The sequence below is a fragment of the Artemia sp. Qi Xiang Cuo genome, chromosome 10, assembly GCF_049724085.1.
Source record: "Artemia sp. Qi Xiang Cuo chromosome 10, ASM4972408v1, whole genome shotgun sequence".
Taxonomy (NCBI): Eukaryota; Metazoa; Arthropoda; class Branchiopoda; order Anostraca; family Artemiidae; genus Artemia; species Artemia sp. Qi Xiang Cuo.
This window is the reverse complement of record NC_142803.1, coordinates 57,169,208-57,183,884: the sequence shown is the minus strand read 5'-3', so window position 1 is coordinate 57,183,884 and position 14,677 is coordinate 57,169,208. Positions and strand designations below refer to the sequence as shown.

The window sequence follows — 14,677 nt, the reverse complement described above, 5'->3', positions numbered from 1 at the left end:
TTTGCCTAGTTTAAAAAAAAAGGGGCTAAAAGAAAATGTGAATTGATCCTAACGAAAATTACACAATCAAATTCTGCATATCGGAGAAGCCGTTGCGGGGGGTTTCAAGCGCCTGACTACAAAAATGTAATTTTTTATCTTTTTTCCCTGAAGGATTATGACGTGTCTGTTTTTTTTCAGGGGTGATAGTATCGAACTAATGGTACCATTATATCGAAAGAGGGCTCATTTGAACGGAAAAATAAATTTTAATTAATAATTAGAACATAAAATAAATATAAATAAATTGCTATATACTAAATAATTTAATAAATAATCAAATGAGAATAACAAATTAAGTATTTTTATATATAAGCTAGTATATTGACAAAATAACCTTTGCTCCCAGTGCCTTTAATGTATATATATATATATATATATATATATATATATATATATATATATATATATATATATATATATATATATATATATATATATATATATATATATATATATATATATATATATATATATATATATATATATATATATATATATATATATATATATATATATATATATATATAGTCTTATTTCAGGCTATGCAAAGCCCAAACTTTAATGAATCGTCGCTAAGCCTGCAGCCGCATAATTCTGCAACATTATGCCTGTCCATGTGCAGTATAGTTTAAAAAAAAAAATTAATCGCGAGAATCATTTATATGAATTGTAATTCTACTTTAATGAATTATTCAGAAATGTTCTCGTATTTTTAATTACATCGCTAGGAATTTCGCATATTGCCTTATCTGTTCAATAAGAGGATGAATACAGACCTCCCTATAGACCCCTTTATATATCTTATAGACTTCTATCTTATAGACCTCCTTAAATTCTCCTTATATATCTTATAGGAGCTCAAAATAAGTCTGAACTAAAGAAAATATTTAGAGAACGAATCAAGGGGTTCAAAAATATTTGGGATGTTAGGAAATAAGAAATCCTGTCCTGCTGGAAGGGAGAAGGGAATAATGACACTTTAGAAGGCCGAGGCCTATTAAGGTTTTCAAGAGGAATCGTCAAACGATAACCAGTACGAAAATGTGGTGTTATCAAACAGTTCGTGGTAACGAACCCTTTGTAAGGAACCCGGCTCAATAGTAACCGAAACTCTAAAAAACAGAATTTTGATACCAATAGATACATCAAAAGAATCAAATTTTAATGCTGATTTTAAATTTATAAGTTTTATCAAGTTTACTCCTACCCATCAAAAGTCACGCGCCTGAGAAAATTTGCCTTATTTTCGAAAAAAGGGGAAAACACCTCTTAAAAGTTATAGAACCTTAATGAAAATCACACCATCAGATTAAGCGTATCAGAGAGGCCTACTGTATAGGTTTCAAGCTCTTATCTGCAAAAATGTGGAATTTTGTATTTTTTGCTGGAAGAAAGATCATGTATGCGTGTTTATTTGTTTTTTGTTGTGTTTTTTTTCCCCAGGGGTGATCATAACGACCCATTGGTCCTAGAATATCGTGGGAGGGCTGAAAGTTATGAACTTTACCCAATGTTGACATATAATAGGCCTATTGGTTATTGGGAAGTATACAGACATTTTCAAGGGGGATTTTTCTGGTTGTGGGGGAGGGGGGGGGGTGTTAAGTCGGGGGTTATATAGGAGGATCTTTCCATGGAGGAAGTTTTCACGGGGGAAGGAACATTGCTATAAAGGGGGCGACGAATTTCCCAAAATTATAAAAAAAAAACGATCAGAAATTAAATTAATAAAAAAAAGCTTTTCAACTGAAAGTAAGGAGCAACATCAACACTTAAAACGAACAGAAATTATTACGTATATGATTGGGTCCACTCCCCAGTCAATACCTTGCTCTTTAAACGAAATATTTTTTAGTACTTTCATAAGAGCTATTTATTCTAATTAACGGCCTTTGTGATTAAGGGTCATTTTAAAGAATTGGAAAAAAATTTGAATTTTAGTGTAAAGAGCGAGGTATTGACTAGGGGGCAAACCTATTAATATACGTATTAGAAATACTTGAATAAAGAAGTTCGTTAGGTAAGTTAATTCATAAGTTACGTATATTTATTACTAATAAGAACGTTCGTAAATAAAATTAAACAACTTTCGAGAAAGTCATTTAACCAAATCAAAGTAAAATGAATATGCAAATTTTTTTTTATTATTTTATTAGCATTAGCCTAACCTCACTTCTTGAGTGGTAGTGGGCATATCATTCAAGTACCAAGAGTACCACTGGAAAACATGTTTTTTTCATCATAACCTAGACGTAATCTAGACTTCTTTTAAGCAGCAGTCGAACAGAACACACGTCAAACCACCTTGTACTACAAAAAACAATTCCATAAAATGCAAAATTGCTTTTCCCGTAATAAAACGCGTCCTCCCTACACAGGAAGCTCTTCTTAAGGAGGTCTTTTCTCAACAACCTATTTGATAGCTTTCGGAACAATATAATATCATTAGCTTCATATTATGCAATAATTTTCCTGTTACATTCAGCATTAGCATTTGTGAAATTCATTAACTTTAAGATAAATTATTTGATTTTCATTTAAATTTAGCTTCACTAAAAAATGAATAATATTCGCAGTATGATTTTTTTTCTTTTAAAAACAACTTTCTAGAGGAAATTAAACATATGGGCTTCACCGTCGATTCAACATGAAAGCTTGAACCTAAAACATGAACTAGCCGTTTTTGATTATTTACTCCTTATTGCGAGGATAGGGAGACACTTTATTATATTTTGAATTTTCATCAGCAAATTACAAGTGTAAACGAGTTCAATTCATTCCTCTTATTCCCTAACTGAAAAAGCGAGCTTCGCAGAGTCAGAATACTGCCAGATTAGCTGAATCTCCCAAATGGAGACGCGCATGAATGAAAATAAAAATAATTTAAATATGAATAATCACGCCTGTGCAGTAAGCCTGATAAGACTGTAATGGGACATCTAAGCCAAAAAAAAAGATCTTTGGACAACTGATTCTTTTTAAATTAATTATTTTGATTTTAAAATAAATCCACTCCTCTCTATGTAGACAACTTGAAAAAAAAATACTTTAAACCGTAGACATCACCTACACTTTTTTTTATTAAATTACAACCGCAGAGGACACACTTCCAACCACCATATACTACAGAAGCTATTCCATTAAGAAAAAAAAACTTTCCCGTAATAAAAGACGTCCTACCACCACAGAAAACCCTTCTTAAGGTTGCCTTTGAGATTAAATCTTAATAAGTAAAAATCAAAATTGGTCTGAATTGAGAGCACTAACAAGCCTTTACTATGACCACGCCCACCTAGAACCCAATAGGGAAAAAGTTCTCATAAATTCATGAGTAAAACCAATGTTGTTACTCCGAAAAATTGAAAAGATTTAAAACATTATCCATGGTTTATGTTTATTCACACTTTAGGTTGGTGCAGTCGTATTGTAAGTAAACTGTGACACAGCTCATTGAACTTTTTTTTTTCAGAGATATCCTTTTGAAAGGTGGCAATGCTGTTGACGCAGCAATAACCACAACATTATGCATAGGTGTTGTAAATACTCACAGTGCTGGGCTAGGGGGAGGCTTCTTAGCGGTTGTGTGGAATGCTACAAAACAAGAATCCTATTCTGTTGATGCGAGAGAAGCTGCCCCTGCTGCTGCTACAGAAGATATGTTCAGTGGCAATAGCAGCTTATCCCAAAAAGGTAGGCTGTTTAGCACTCTGTACTATATTTTAATCAGGATTATGCTCCCAAGAAGCTCGAATAAGCTAAAGATCAGAGAACCCCAAGTTAAAAAAAAAAATATTTTGAACTATGTAACTGCGATCTTTGCTTCGTGAAGATATTAAAAACGGTTGTCAGCAATAACAAAATAGTAGCTTATCCCAAAAGGGTAAACTATTTAGTTTTACTACTTTACGCTGAACTTTACTAGACTACTTTACGCTACTTTACTACATTTTACTTTAAACTATCATTTTGACTAAGATCGTATTAAGCGATAGGTTGCAGATCAGAGAACTCAAGTTTGACAATCTTGCTTATAGCATAGTAAATCTAAATTTTGTTTTAAGAACTGATTAAAAATGTTTTTAAGTTTTAAGGATGGAATTTACTTCGGGCAAACTAGGGATTTCTATATTTTTTCCCTCTCATTGTAATCAAGATAAAAATTATTCAATGTACAAGCACAAGCTCCAGGTCAGAAGCCAACAAGTCATCTGAGGGGCCCAGCCCACGGGCCCCAGCTTATCCTAAAATAAAACAATATTTAAGTAAGAAACCCTGAGAATATGAGAATCTGAATAAAAAAAGAGTGAATTAAAAGGAAGTACTAAAACATTAACACGAACAGAAATTCTTCAATATATGAAGGGATATGCCCCTTTCACCCCGCGTAGTCTGTACGTTAAAAATCAATACTATTACTACTACTACTAACAACTCACCGCAGCACCAAGCCGCCTGAGGCCAACACAGCTACGCACGCTTCTCCTCCACCCCAATCTATTCAAATTCTCCCTTTTTACACCCGCCTACGAAGTTCCCATTTCTTTTAAATCTTTCTTTATGACGTCCCCAACTCATACAAGGATGGTCTTCTCTCCCTTTAACCATAGGTGGGTAGCCAAAAAGAGTAATGTTCGGAAATTAGTGATTCTTCATTCGCAGAACATACCCTAGCCACCTAAACGTTTCTTTCCTTATACCCCTAGAGAGCGGTATTGAACCACATTTTTCGTATAGCCTATTGTTTGCCATACTGTCAGTCAGCCGGGTACCCAGAACAATCCTTAAGCAATTTCTCTGGAAAACATCTAGCAAATCTTCATCCGCTTTTCGGAGCGTCCATGCTTCAGAGCCATATTTGACCACTGTCATCACTGTAGCTTCTAAGATTCTAATCTTGGTTTGCAGACTTTTCTTCCTATTCTTCCAAACCTTTTTTTAATTGAGAAAAAACACCCTGAGCCTTGGCTATTCTACTTTTAACAACTTCACTGCTCCCACCATCTTTAATAAAAATACTACCAAGGTAAGTGAAGCTGCCCACCTGATCAATCTTTTCATTACCCAACATCACCTTTTTATCTTCACTTTTTCCTAGCCTTAGTGACTTAGTCTTCTTAACATTAATTTTCAAACCCATTCAAGCATCCTGTACTCGCAAAACCTCTAAAACTTCATTCATTTTGCTCACACTTTCATCTAGGATGCTAAAATCATCAGCATAATCTAAGTCCGGGAGACTTTTTCCTCCCCATTTGATTCCGTGGTCTCCGATTGCCTTTCTTGTGCTCCTTAATACAAAGTCAATAAAAATAATCCATATAAAGGGGGATAGAACACAACCCTGCTTAACTCCTGATTTGTCTGGTATACCACACAAGGATAAAACCTTTACTAAAGCCCTTCTATCAACAGAATCGAACGCTTGCTCATAATCTATAAAACTGAGGACCAAATGTGTTTGAAAACTCAGGCACTTCTCAATTATTAGCATAAAAGTGAAAATTTGGTCGACACATCCTCTACCTTTTCTAAAACCACACTGTTCTTCTGTTAAAACTTTGTCAACGACACCTCTAAGTCTAAAAAGTATCATATTACTAAGTAATTTACTACCTACAGAGACCAGACTAATGCCTCGATAATTACCACACTCACTTTTATCACCTTTCTTATAAAGTGGCTTAATTAAGGTTTTCCTAAAATCGTTAGGTACTTCTGTTCGTGGTATTTTATCACCAGTGTTATACCGGTAGGCCACAACGCCACTGGCGTGGTAATATAAGAGCGTCACCACGTATTAGATGGGAAAGCCCGGGCTCAAATTATAATGTGATGCCCGTGTCTACCACACCGTTTCTCCAAATATCGGGCTTGGTACTGCCCTTTTTACGATATACCCTGTCCCAGGGTGTGATAATGCGATCGAGTGGTCAAATGGCCACTTTCTAAAGCCAAATGTACCCGCCTTGGGTTAAGGCTAGAAAATCTCTAACTCTCTCGTTGGAGGTAACAAACCCCCCTGTCAATATAATAATGACGGTACCTCGTAGCTCTATTCCTACCCTGCCTGGGTTACGGAAACTAGTACACAGTTTGTAGAAAATACCTTACTTGTATTCTTCCAAAAGGGTCACAATAATCACACAAAAATATATCTCCCCGAACGGGGTCTAAACGCAGACTAAATCAAAATAATATTTTGTACACAACTGTTCATAGGGGTGGACCTTCGCTTGGCCCATCCAATCATCTCAATCCCCATTCAAAACCGATTCTGCCTTTCCAGCCCTATTATTCAATGACTCTAACCAGGAAGTACAAAGATAGAATTTAGTTCAAAGCTTACTTATTGCAAAACAACTATAGCTTAGCAACGAGACTTTTAAATTGTCATTGAAATTTATACTATAGGCAAATCTACGCAAATGTAATTAGAACGGAAACAGGTCCTTTATCTGAAAGGAAAATAACAGGGGTGGAACCCCAACACCTCCTCCCGTAAGAAAATGACCGCCCACGCGCTACCTTGGTCCACCCTTACAAACATAAACACATAACTTCAACTTTACAAAATGCATTTGCCTTCTCTCTTCCACCAGTGTCTGTGCTACTATTTCCACCGCTTGGCTCTGGATTGTTCGTCATCGACACCTCTCTACTGTAGGACCACCATGGTCTAAATCGTATAGCATCCGCATTAGGTTTTGAAAGTTGAAGTCCCCAAGATTCGTAGACAATGATTGTGCGCAGCACAATCATAAAACAAAACATCTTCTCGCTGTCCCGAAATTAAATTTGAGAGGAGCAGAGAATTAGTTTCGGGCACATATGATGATGCCAGCCATCATGAAAAATTGGCTGCATTAGGCTCTTAATTTCTAACTGTTGATACAACCCCACATCTCAATAAAAAAGTAAATGGCCCGTTGGTCTAATTTCAAATATTCTAAGGCCGAAAATGCAATGCCCTGTGAAAACGATAAAAGCACTGGGAATGAAGTAAAATTTTGAGCAAACCATGAATCGACTTTTTTCTGGGTTCCCTCCCCTGGGATAATTAAATGAAGAATATGCGTTGATGCTAATTGAAGATGAAACTTGGATACATCTCCCACTGAATACAATTTGCCGGAAGTAATTGTCGGTTCCCATGAAGAATAACCACTATGAATAGGGTTACTGCACAAAGGTTTGGGTGAAGTATGAAGTGACTGGGAGAGATAATCCCCCAAGGACTCCAGATCAGAGAGGCAAAATCTCGGTAAAGGGATCAAAACTTGTCCGCCAGATGTGCATTGAGGAAAAGGGCTATCTTTCGCGACTTCCCGCAGGGGATCTTCCCCAAGGGATTCCTCCCCCTCATAAAGGATCGACATATCTTTTGAATTGATAATACTAATCTCAGATTCCTTTCCAAGTTTTTCCAATCCGACTCGACATTCAATATCTCCAAACTTTCCCCCAACCCATTGTAGGTCATTCATCTCAATTTTGTAACCATCTTGTTTATACCATGGGTCTTTGACCTCTTTTTCCCTCCTATTATTTATGTTATCAAGGCACAGCCCATCAAACATTTTATTTTTCTCCCTATTATTTATGTTACCAAGGCACAGCCCATCCAATATTTTTTTACTTTTCGCCACTGCAGGCCGAATCTCCAAATTTTGTCTCTTTTTTACACTCCTCTTTTCATCTCTACTTTTCTCAATTTTGTCATTCGCACAAAATAATAAATCATCGTTAAATCCAATTTGGACTCCAGTGTCCACCATCTTTGACTGCCTTTTTTATTGTAGTTCTGCTTAATATCTTTTTTCTCTCTTTTAGTCTTCTTTACTTTTACCGCAGGAACAAATATTTCGTTATCAAATGGGAATTGAACTCCGACATTTGGTTTTTCATATTCTACTAAAATTTCTCGAACTTTCCTAGGAAAAGCGCGTACAATAAGATTCGTCTCATTTTTCTCTGGTGCAATCAGCGCTTCATTTTGGTAACCATTTTTTGACGTCTCACACTCGTTAAAAGTGTTCTCAAGTTTTGCATTTTCTGGAAATTTAGATTTCCGATTTCCGATATCTCCAAAGTCTCCTCCTACTAAAACATCCACTGCTAGCATAGGTACTAAGCCTACTTTTATCGTTTTTCTCTGGATTGTACCATCGTTCCTTGCAATTTCTATTCTAACCCAAGCAGACGGGCATTGGTGCTTATCTCCATAATAACACACTGTTGTAATATTATTTTTATGGTCTATTTCCGTCTTTTTAATTAGGTTCATTCGCACAAAAGTTTGCTCACTCCCTGAGTCAATTACCATTTCGGTAAATTTTCCGTTTAATTTTCCTTCTATTTTATGTGTTTTCACGAACTGGTCAATGTTTCCTTTATTATGGGCTATAGCCCAATTTGTTCTTTAATAGGTTACTTTCTCATCTCTATTATGGCAATTTTTAGAAAAAGGATCCGAGGAATCAAATTTTACCAGATTATCAACATTTTGAGTATCAAGCATTTCTTTTTTTCAACAGGGCGGCACAGCCTCCCAATTTGTTCTATGGGCCAGTCCACCTCCCCCGTTAGTCAACGAAGTTGTATATTTTCTTGTAAAAGTGTTTAATGTTTGGTGATTTTCATTTTCTCATGATTGATTCTTAGACAAATTATTATGGCTACATGACAGCCTAGAAGTTAGTTGTGATAAAATCTCACTTTCTGGAATTCCCCAGCGGGCTTCTATTAGACCTATCATGGTTCTTTTAAACTCTTGGTGATATCTTTCTTCTTTCTCTCTAGCCATTTTATCATTCTCCTTTTTTCGTTCTCTGGATATTCTATCAGCCTCTTCTTTTTGTTCGCAATCTATCCTAATATTCTCTTCTCTCTGCTCTCTGGCTATCCTCTCTTTCTCAATGAAATTTAATAGTTGTTGTGTCATATCTATTTGAGTAATTTTTCGCGAGCTCCTGCTGGATCTTGATTCAACACTGCTCCTTCTACTCGGACTACTTTGATTCCGTCTGTCATTATTTATTCTTAATTCATTTTCTGAATATGTTCGTTCTCTATCCGTATTGTCTCTTCCTTTATAGGCTACTCTAGCCCTTTCGTCCTCTTTTCTATTCTTTCTCACTTCATCTTTGTCAGCCTGTATTTCTTCCTTATTTTCTCTGTACGCTCCCGCAAAAGCCTCCATATTAGCCTTTCTTTCTGTTTTCTTACTTTTTCTATGGGCTTCACTCGCCCTTTTCGGTCTTGAGTTAATCTCATCTCTGTCCGACATAATTTCCAAATTCCGTTAACTGAAATTACCTCTTCAGTCTAAATGAAAATTCTTTTATCCATATAACTTTCGGTCTCTTGCAAGAAATTCCCGCTTTTCGATTAGTCTTATATTCTTTCTCACTAGTTACGGCTAAGATATTTTAATCCGTAGATTTTCTTGTTTTGATATAAGAAGGCATCGCAGATTATTGATCTTAACAATCATATCAATTGAATTCGTATTTTTTTTCTCTTTATATGTAATCACAATAGGCTACTCTTGTAGGCTAAATTACTTGTGTGTTCGAAAACACGGAATTCTTTTACTATCAGGTTTACTGATAGGACCTTTACTTGCTGCCACCAATGTTCGTGGTATTTATACTGCTGCCACCAATGTTCGTGGTATTTAGCCACCAGTGTTACACCGGTAGGCCAAAACGCCACTGGCGTGGTAATATACGGGTGTCACCACTTATTGGAGGGGAAAGTCCCGGCCCCAAATTATAATGAGATACCCGTGTCTACCACACCGTTTCTGCAAATATCGGGTTTGGTACTACCCTATTTACAGTATACCCTGTCCCAGGGTATGATAACGCGATCGAGTGGTCAAATGGTCACTTTCTAAAGCCAAATGTACCCGCCTTGGGTTACGGCTAGAAAATCTCTAACTCTCTCGTTGGAGGTAACAAACCCCCCTGTCAATATAATAATGACGGTATCTTGTAACTCTATTCCTACCCTGCCTGGGTTACGGAAGGTAGTACACAGTTTTTAGAAGATAACAGACTTGTATTCTTCCAAAAAGATCACAATAATCACACAAAAATATATCTCCCCGAACGGGGTCTAGGCGCAGACTAAATCCAAATAATATTTTGTACACAACTGTTCATAGGGGTGGACCTTCGCTTGGCCCAGCCAATCATCTCAATCCCCATTCAAAACCAATTCTGCCTTATTCAATGACTCAAACCAGGAAGTACAAAGATAGAATTTAGTTCAAAGCTTACTTATTGCAAAACAATAGCTTAGCAACGAGACTTTTAAATTGTCATTGAAATTTATACTAGAGGCAAATCTACGCAAATGTAATTAGAACAAAAACAGTTCATTTATCTGAAAGGAAAAGAAACAGGGGTGGAACCCCAACAACTTCCCCTTTTTCAAAAATCATATTCATAATCTTCAGTAACTTCTTTCTAACCTCAGAGCCACCATATTTAAGAAACTCATTTACCACCCTATCAGCACCTGGAACCTTATTATTTTTTAATCCTTTTAGTGCTGTCGCTAATTCCTCCTCACAAAACAAATCTTACTTCGCATCCAAGGTATCACAAACTTTTCATTTTCCTCAAAGGCTTTTCCTGCAACTCTATCTCGGTTAAGCAAATTCTCAAAATGTTCGGCCCCTCTCTCTTTAGTTTTTTCCTTATCGCTAATTATGACCCCTTTCCTATTTTCAACTTGGCCAAGTCCGGATTGACTACTCCCTATCAATTTGTTATTATGCCAGTATAATATAAAAATTAATAGAGCTTTAAAAATACTTCTTACTCGAATTAAACGGCCCTTATCTTTGAGCAGGCATTACTAAAGTATAGGGACAAAAAACTTTTGCCTAAAGAGTGATGAATTGAGGAGGGGATAACCCCCTTCAAATGGGGAGTAATTTTTGTAAAAAGTTGCGTCTCTTTTTACTCTCATAAAAAAACATTCGTGATTATTTGATTTCTGTTTGTTTTAATTGCATGGCAAGGATTACTCTTAACATGAGCTCAAAATTTATTGACTCAGAATTTTTTAATAAATTTCTGTAATCTCAGAATTTTAAATCCATCTGTTGTGGCCAAATTATGTGGCCAAAACCATCATTTTGGCCAAATTATAGTTCAATGCTACAAAATTGCAGACAACGCAACTTTGCTGTGGAAAAATATTTTTGTGGACAATAGTTTGGACAATATTTTTCACTACTTAGACTAGAACTTTTAATTCAGGTTCGAATGTCTCGTCTCCCGATTTTCTAGGACTATTCGTTCAATACTATCAATCCTGAAAAAACACCCAACACGCATCCGCAATCTTTTATGTCGAAAAAACTACAAAATTCCACATTTGTATAGATGGAAGCTTGAAAACTCTACAAAAAGGGGTCTCTATTATGTTAAATGTGATTTTACATTTTATTTTCAATAAGATCATTTGCCTTCTTAGAGGTGTTTTATCTCTTTTTCGAAAATCAAGCAAATGTTCTCAGGCTTGTAGCTCTTGGTAGCTAACTTTAACACTGATGAATGTTATACTTCTGAATTCACCATAAAAAGCTGATTCTGTTGATGAATATGTTGTTTAAATTAACTGCATTTTCAAACTTTTCGATTACTATTAGCCTGGGTCACTCCTTACATACAATTCATTGCCACGAACTGTTTGATACTTTATGAGAACAATAATTGGCCTGGGTGCAAATTTATTTCAGATTCGTTTCAGACTCATGGGATCCGTTTCAGATCAAACTTCTTTGCCCTAATTAACCGTAATTAAATTTAAAAACAAAAAATATTCATTAAACAAAAATTTTATGAACACCCTAAAATTTGTTCAAGCCCATGCATTCTCTCCTCGACAAAAACTTTCTGTACCACCTTTGAATTAAGCCCCCCCGCCCCCGCTTATTTTCCTGAAACATATTCCTGCATACGCATAGTTTGAGACCCAGCACTACCGCTACTTGCAATTTTTTCCCTATATTGCTGGATATCAATCCTTAGTTTTGAATCTTTGGAAGAACATAAATATCAAATATTAGTTTAATAAATTATATTCTGTATAAATGATTATTATTGAAATCCAGGAATTTCTTCAACATCTTGAGATTTTTCGCAAGCCAACCTTAGGATATTGATAAATACTCAGTGGCAACAGTGTTTTGAAGTGGCAGCCCTTTGCTCAAGCAATTTAGCCCATTGACCGAAGAGAATCAACTGATTTGCTAATTTAATCCACTAATAGAATTCGATCAATTTGCCAAAAGGACCCAAAATATTGAATTTCATAAAAATCAATGTTTACATCTTGAAAGTTTTAATTGCCTGAGAACTCGATTCTTCCATAAATTCTTCAATACATGACTCAGTGCCAGTTTTGCAAATGTGGCACTTTTGCAAAGGCAGAGTGGAATTAATTGCTTTAGATCTACTGAAAATGTTACAAATATCTATTTTACAAATATTTTATTTGTTATTAAGGGATATTTTTCGCAAATGGGCGTAGGCCTATAAGCAAAAATATTTTACTCTATAATGTGGCATAATGACATTTTTCAATGCCATTATGGACTCAGGCCATTTCCTTAAAGTTATTAACCGCATACGCAAACAGTGAGCTATTTCAATCATAAATTTGATGTGTCTCATCCTCATGCCTCAAAATTAATAGCCCATTTAAATAGCTGTAATCAAAAATGATTAATAAAATAATTACTACTAACTACTACTAACAACTCACCGCAGCACTAAGCCGCCTGAACCCAACACAGCTACGCACGCTCCTCCTCCACTCCAATCTATTCAAAGCCTTCCTTTTTACACCCTTCCACGAAGTTCCCATTTCCTTTAAATCTTTCTTTATGACGTCCTCCCACCCCAGACGAGGACGACCTGTTTTCCGTTTAGCCCTAGACGGTTGGCCGAAAAGAACAATCTTCGGCAATCTGTCAGTAGGGAGGCCATAATAAATATGAAACGAACACATGTGCTGCCATCTATAATTGAGTCTAACGGTACCTAACCACATAGACAATGTATTGATCCACATGAGGGTAAATGAATTTCTGATAAATTGATCTAAATAGTCGACGGTGAATTGTTGATTCAAGGAATGCGAATTTAGAAATATTATGTCTTCTTTGATCTTTAGGTCTGAGAGATATATGGTCTTTAGTGACAGAGATAAATTGATATTCAATTTTTAAATATGGCTTCTCTGATCTTTAGTGACAGAGATAAATTCGGGAATTCTATCGAAGCCATAATAGTGTAGCTAGGAACACCAATGAGATGAAGAGATTAGCGCGGGAAATGCATTCCTAGGAATTTCAAATGTGAAAGTGCAGGGGTGCCAAAACAAAGGAACACGCAGAAATTACGTTTAGGGGATTATTAGGGCGAAACCGTTTTAGACATTTTAGGGGATTATTTAGGCAAAACAGTTTGAGACATTTTAGAAGATGATTTGGGGTGAAACTCTGTGGTCGCTATAATACACAAGTTCCATTTGAACAGTGTTGTGAGGTCCCCTACCCCAACCCAAAGGGCCCCCCTACCCCAACCCCAAAGGGCCCCTCCCCGGGCCCAAACGGCCCCCGGGCCCCCAAAGAACCCCCGGGCTCCCAAAGAACCCCCGGCCCCCCGAGCCCCCAAAGGGTCCCCGGACCCCTAATGTCCCCCAGACCCCCAAAGGACCCCTGGAGCCCCCAAAGGGCCCCCGGGGCCCCCAAAGCCCCCTCCCCATTTTTCAATACTTTTTGTACTCTTGAGACACAGAAGGGCCCCAAAAGGCCCCCTCCCCATTTTTTTAGTACTTTTTTGAACACTTGAGACACAGAAGGGCCCCCACATTTCAAAAGGCTTTTTTATATCTTTTTAGAACAAGTTCTTTACGTAATGACCTTCCTAAACCAATTTTACAACTTGAAGTACTAATCCTTTCACCCACCACTTTACTTTACGGCTGTTTGAATACCCCAAAACCAAGAAATACTTTCAAAAGGCTTTTTTATATCTTTTCAGAACAAGTTCCTTTCTTAATTTCCCTCTTAAAACCATTTCACAAGTTGAAGTACTCATCCTTTTCACCACAACTTTACTTTACGCCTTTTTTGCAAATCCCAACATCAAGCAAAACTTTTCAAAAGGCTTTATTATATCTTTTAAGAAAAAGTTCTTTACGTAATATCCTTCTTAAACTAATTTTACAAGTTGAAATACTCATCTTTTTCACCCACAACTTTACTTTACGACTTTTTGACTACCTCAACAACAAGCATTACTTTCAAAGGTTTTTTTTTTTATATATTTTCAGAACAAGTTATTTTCTTAATGTCCCCCCTAAAACACTTTTACAACTTGAAGCACTCATTCTTTTCACAAACAACTCTTATTTATGGCATTTGAATACCCAAACACCAAGCAATACTTTCAAAAGGCTTTATTGTATCTTTTCAGAACAAGCTTTTTCTTAATGTCCCCTCTAAACCAATTTTATAACTTGAAGTACTCATTCTTTTCACCCACAACTCTACTTTAATGGCTTTTTGAATACCCCAACACTAAGCAATACTTTCAAAAGGCAATACTTT

General features: G+C 36.3%; 1 protein-coding gene across 2 annotated transcripts in view; it reads left to right on the top strand.

Annotated features, from left to right (window-relative positions):
* LOC148947928 (scoloptoxin SSD14-like) overlaps positions 1-14,677 on the top strand; it is a 189,367-nt gene that overhangs the window by 76,704 nt on the left and 97,986 nt on the right. For both annotated transcript variants that reach the window (XM_089095569.1, XM_089095570.1), the window contains exon 4: positions 3,512-3,732. In XM_089095569.1, the coding sequence (XP_088951695.1) occupies positions 3,512-3,732 (221 nt within the window). The remainder of the gene's footprint in view (positions 1-3,511; positions 3,733-14,677) is intronic.